The sequence below is a fragment of the Manacus candei genome, unplaced genomic scaffold (genome assembly GCF_025592945.1).
Source record: "Manacus candei isolate 608988 ecotype Guabito, Panama unplaced genomic scaffold, ASM2559294v1 h1tg000022l, whole genome shotgun sequence".
Classification (NCBI taxonomy): domain Eukaryota; kingdom Metazoa; phylum Chordata; class Aves; order Passeriformes; family Pipridae; genus Manacus; species Manacus candei.
The window spans coordinates 6,167,523-6,173,373 of record NW_026138070.1 but is presented as its reverse complement, the minus strand read 5'-3'; the positions used below and the strand labels follow the sequence as shown (position 1 = coordinate 6,173,373).

Here is a 5,851-nt window from a genome sequence, read left to right as displayed (position 1 = left end):
ATCCACGGGCACATTTCAGGGGGGGTTCAGCCATGAAACGGTGATAATTATTGCATTTTTGAGAGCTAGATATCGACAAATGCTTATGTTCTGCTATAAAAACTGAAAGAGGATCCTATATAAAACCTGATAAAAACACACGCACACACAAAAGGCAACCCGCCCCCCCCCCCCCCCCGAGGAAGCCAACAAACAAAACCTACATATTTTTTGATGTGGAACGAAATGTGCAACTCGGAAAAGGCAGGACCGAGCAGCGCTTGGAGCCGCGCTCCCCGGCCCCTCGGGGACGCAGCCCCGGGCAGCGGCAGCGGCCGCAGCAGAGCCCGCAGAGCCCGGGGGAGGGAGGGCGGCGGCCGAGCATCCCCCGCGCCGGCCCTGACGGGGGGTCTCATCCCTCGGGGCACCCCGAGCCGGGGGGCTGCGGCCCCGCGGGGGTGCGGAGCGGTGCCGGGGGCGGTGTCCAGCCCCGCAGCCCCGCGCCCGGGCGGTCAGAGGCGGCGCGGCGGGTGCTCCGCAGCCCAGCGAGAGTTAACGGCGGCGCCGCCTCTCCATTGGCGGCCCCGCAGCGGCTGCGGGAGCCCGCGCTTATAACGCGCCGCGTCCGCCCCGCTCCGCGGCCCGGGCTCCATGCGGCGGCCGCCGGCATGCCCGGCATGCCCAGCCTGCTGCTCGCCCTGCTCTGCCTGGGGGCGCGGGGGGCCGAGCGCGACCCCGAGCGCGACCCTGAGCCCGACGAGCCGTGGTGCCCCTACAAGGTGGGCGCGGATGGCGCGGAGGGGGCGCGGCTGTGCTTCCGCCCGCCGGCCCGCGGCTTCCAGTGCGCGGCCCGCGGGTGCCGCGCCCACCGCTCCGCGGGCGGCGCGCTGGTGGCCAACGTGCTGCGGAACGGCAGCGTGCTGCTGCAGTGGGGGCTGCGGCACTGGGGGCCGCCTCGCCCGCCCGCCGCCGCCGCCCTGCGCGGCTTCGCGCTCAACTGCTCCTGGGACGGCACCTACACGCGCTTCCCCTGCGACAGCGTGGAGCTGGGCGCCGCATGTCGCGACTACCTGCTGCCCGAGGCGCACGGCAGCGTGCGGTACCGCCTGTGCCTGCGCCCGCGCTACGCCCCGCCGCGCCCCGCGCCGCCCGCGCAGTGCGTGGAGTTCCGCGTGGAGCCCGCGGCCATGCGGGACATCGTCGTGGCCATGACGGCCGTGGGGGGATCCATCTGCGTGATGCTCGTCTTCATCTGCCTGCTCGTGGCCTACATCACCGAGAACCTCATGAGCCCCGCGCTGGCCCGCGCCGCCGCCGCGGCTCCGCGCCGCGCGTAACGGGGGATGCTGCGAGCCCTCCCTCCCCGGCCCGCTGCGCCGAGGCTCCCGGTTCTCCCGCGTTCCGGCAAGGGAAGAGGTTTTCCAGACTCTTCTCGCAGCCGTTCCCAAACTTCCAGGATTAGGGGGTTCACCACGCCCGCCGCCGTCCTTCCAGCGCGTTCCGGAGAGGGAAGAGGTTTTCCAGACTGTTCTCGCAGCTGTGGGCTTGCCACTCCTAAACTTCGAGGATTTGGGTTTCCCTCAGTGCTTGGAGCTCTTCTTCCTCCTAGGCTGGCTTTTCAGCCAGAGCTGTGCGTGGTTACTGAACTCACGGGATCTCAGTGGATTAAAAAACAATGGCAGACGTCCGCAAGTGCCAGAAATTGTCTGTTTTTAAGGGCAAGCGGCAGATCTTACAAGGGCCTGTTTGAGAAGACTCTCCAGAAAACCCTTATTTTAAACTTATGCCTAAACCCTCCTGCTCTTAGACCTGTGCTAGATTTTTTTCCTGTGGGCGAAAGTTGTTTGAGGTTCAGGAGAACAGACCGCTGGGACCACCAACCCCATAGCTAAGCGTGTGTTTGATCCAAGGCCCACTTAAATCTCGTGACTTAAGTGGGTTTTGTATCCCACCTTACGCTGGTCACAAATTTTTGGGGCCCGTCCAAAGCAAAATGGGGGTTTCTGGTCAGCTCGAGCGAGCATCAACATCTGACACCTGCTTTTCTCCCATTAGAACTGTCATCTTGGTAGTTCCACAAAGAGCGATGGCAAAGGGACAAATTGAGTATGAAAACTCCATTTTGTCGAGCTAGTACGAACCAATCCTTAATTATAAAATAAGTACAGTGTAGGTGAGCACCGTCCCTCCCTCTGAAATCCCCTCTTTTAGCAATGCTGTGTGCAGCTACACTAAGGTAGACGCTTCTTGAACACAGAACTCACTAATGTAGCCAAGCGTTTTGAGCGTAGGAACACTCCTCATTAACTACTCACTCGATGCTGTAGTAAGTAAGGTTTTAGCCATACTCTAGTATTAATTCTATTGTGCCTTAGTGCTAAGAATTTGTCCCATTTTATTGGTATATCTGTTCCTGTAGTCCTCATAGACAAGTGTATCTCCCTCGTGTTCTTGTCTCTGAAACTGGTGGTTGTTGGTCTTGTCTGTTTGGTTGTTTGTTTTCTTAAGAAAAAACAAACTTGGGCTGATCATTACTTGAACTTTACTATAGATACACAAAATAGTTACCGTCAGGTATTTATTTAGTGAGCTGGTTTTTAGTTCGTGTTGTTCGTACGTAGTTGACTGCTGTAACACAGAATTAATTTATATCGCTTAGAAACTGAGCACCTAAAGCAAAAAAAAGTAGGAGAACGACTCCTCTGTAAAGGGGTGTTGCTGTTAAAACACGTCAGGTTCATGTGTGATCTGTTTGTGTAAATGTTTAGCACTGGTGAATGACCTGTTTGCTTTTCTTTGTGAAAGTAGTTTGTGAAGTATCAGCTTGGTAGTAGAGGGTAAGTATAGACAGTATATGGAATCCTTAATAATACACAGTATTTGTACTGATCATAATCCCTTCAATAACTTGGGAGTGGCTGAGAAACTGAAGGTCTGTATTTCATCAGGCAGTAATACCTTTTATTTGTTTGTTATTCTTGCTTTGTTTTCTTTCTCACGTGCAGCTGACTCAGTTTAAGTGTTCTCTGTTTATTACCTTGCCTGCATACTTGACTTTAGCAGCCTGGCAAAGAAAAGGCAATCAGTTTTTAAGAGTTTGGTCAAAGGTCTTTGAAGGTTTCAAGTCAGCCTTTCCTTTAGCCAGTTCTGCACAGGCCCATGAGAGTGCCACTGATTTTGTACATCTCTGTCAGCTTCTGTCAACCAGTGTTACTGTTTTGTTCTTCATCTCGTCACGAATTGCCAGATGTGAAAATCAAACTGTAGGAACAATGAGCCTTGTACCACCTTGGCATTGAACTTAATAAATTAAGAGAATAATGAAAAGAAATGAAGACTTCATAAATATTTAATGGTTCGAGGTCTTGTTTGACTGAAAGTGGGAAAATCTGCCCAAACATTGGTCATAATGGTACTCTGTGGCCTACTGTAAAATTGTGACAACATTAAGGTATGCAACAGCATGCTGGGCAGAAGGTAGACAAAACCAAAATACGTAGAACAAGAATATAAATCCTGATAGAAGAAAATATCTAATTCTCTAAGGGCTTATTTTTAATTTTTTTTTCCTTTCCATGCATTATAAATGGGATGTGGAGAACAATGTCTCAGTTTCTCATTCATTTTCAGCGGGTTAGGTTTTAATTGAACACATCTTGGTGTATGGAAACAAAAATCAGGGCATTCCCTGCTTCATTTTATGTGACATCAAGCAAAACATCTGCTGATCCCTGATAACTGTGGGTTTTTTCCTCCCACACACCATACACGTACCATACGTGTGGTACATTCTTAGGTGTACATCCTGCATTTATCCACTGATTTCCAGTACAAATATCAGGCCAGACCCATTTCTGCAGGAGTTAAAATGGAGAATCACGTGCTCATTAACAACCTTTTTTTTCCTTGCCTTGTGCTAAATGTGAGGAAAGCTTTTGCTTAAATGTGAGCAGCTCAAAGCCCAGCCTGACCCCAGCTTTGAATCTTCTGGAGGAAACAGTCTGTGCCTCAGGCAAAGAATCTCTTTTAATTGCATTATGATATTTTTTGTGGTACATAAAAGGAAAGGCTGCTTGGCTTTATTTGGAGGTGGAAGTGAAAACTGGTATTTTGCTTCCATGGAGACCTGGAGTTGTAGTCTTACAAGACAGCAAACTGCTGCTGTATTTCACCAGGATGTTCTGAAAGAAAGGCTGGGAAGAGTGGGCTGAAAGTAGAAAAAGTGGCAGATAACAGTGTCACATTCCTGTTAAAGGCTTGGAATTACAGCAGCGATGCTTGGACGGGGTCTTTGGCAGTTTTAGGCTAAGCAAACACACCCTGAGACTGGTGTTGCTTTATCATAGCTCTGGTTGCTACATCTCCAATAATTCACTTAGCCAGGTATCCCAGAACCACCAGATGATTTCCAGGGTGCCTTTGCAGAGAAAGAATTAAGAAAACAGTGGGCAGGGTTATTAGGAATGGCTGAGCAGACACCCAGAGGAAGAGGGGTTTGCAGGAAGGAAGCTCTGAGGGGACACCTTTAGGCTGGAAACGCTGGGTGACAAAACAGCTGCGTGAGAGGGAAGATCTGAGGGGTTGAGGGGAGAAGAAAGGATTTCTTTGGGAAAGTCGAGAGAATAGTGACAAAAGGGGGGGTTTTTTGAATGGAAAATACTAGATGAAGGGTTTTGCATGGATGCGCTGAGGGAGGACGAGGCTTTTGCACAAGGAGAGAGGAGGGCGGCGGGTTGTGGGAGCAGGTGATGAGGGTGCTGAAAGGTGGGAAAAGGCTCCGCTGGAAGTGCTGAGGTGATAGTGCAGAAAAAATTCCTCAGAAAGCACAAAGGAAAACAATACCGATGGGAGGGCAGAACATATTTTTAGAAAGCACTGAGGAGAGAGAGTCCTGCCTTGCTGGTGAAGTTCAGGTGGGCTGGGGAATAGATTTGTTCCTTTGATGTCCTGATTTATCTTGTATTTCCCTTGCTCCCTGTTACCTGCTTCTGCCGTTGAAACAGTGAAAGTAAACCAAGGTGGAAAAGCAGGGTGAGGTGGAAGGGGGGAAAGACGACAAAAGCCTCAGGGAAAAATGGAAGTGGGCTGGGCTGAGCAAGGAGCGCTGTGATAATTTTGACCTGTCCGTGTGAAAACAGTTCTGAAATCCGTGCATTTTACAAGGCAGTGGGTACATAAATAACCCCTGGTTTTGGACGCTCTTATTTGTGCGGTTTTCAGCAAAAGCCCGAGCGTTTACTCCTAATTCCATGATTAATCGTAACAGCAAGCATGTGTCTGTATTATGTTCACTTCAGATGCCTCAGCACAGAGCGCTCTGGGCACAGCCATGGCGGGGGGATTATCCAGGGTGTCGGACCCAATTTTCTTCCTCGGGATGACTCAATTCTCCATCCCAACGCTTCCCCTCGGGATCTTTCCATGTCCCCAGCCCAGCTGCCCCACTGCCGACATTTGGCTGCCACCTAGTGCCGAGACAGAAAACTATCCAAACCCTCTGCTTTTTCTGGCGAGTGGGTGTTTTTAAATTTCACAGCCCAAGGAGCCAGCAAGATTGAGGAATTCATGACCCGCAAGGACATCAGCCCAACCCCTGGCCCTGCACAGACATCCCAACAATCCCACCCTGCCCCTTGAGGGTGTTGTCCAAACGCTCCTTGAGCTGTGGCAGCCTTGGGGCCGTGACCAAACCCTGGCGACCCTCTGGGGAAAGAACCTTTTCTGCTGATATCCAACCTGATCCTCCCCTGGCACAACTTCGGGGCATTCCCTGGGATCGCCAGAGAGATCAGTGCCTGCCCCTTCCACTTCCCCTCAGCAAGAAGCCGCAGGCTGCGATGGGGTCTCCCCTCAACCTCCATTTCTCCAAGCC

At 51.8% G+C, this 5,851-nt stretch overlaps 1 protein-coding gene across 1 annotated transcript; it reads left to right on the top strand.

Moving 5' to 3' along the window:
- The first annotated feature begins 212 nt into the window (after nt 1-212).
- Nucleotides 213-3,723, top strand: FNDC10 (fibronectin type III domain containing 10). Its single transcript, XM_051786469.1, has one exon. It carries the CDS (start codon nt 648-650, stop codon nt 1,314-1,316), a length of 669 nt encoding a protein of 222 aa, XP_051642429.1. The 5' UTR covers nt 213-647; the 3' UTR covers nt 1,317-3,723.
- Nucleotides 3,724-5,851: the final 2,128 nt, after the last annotated feature.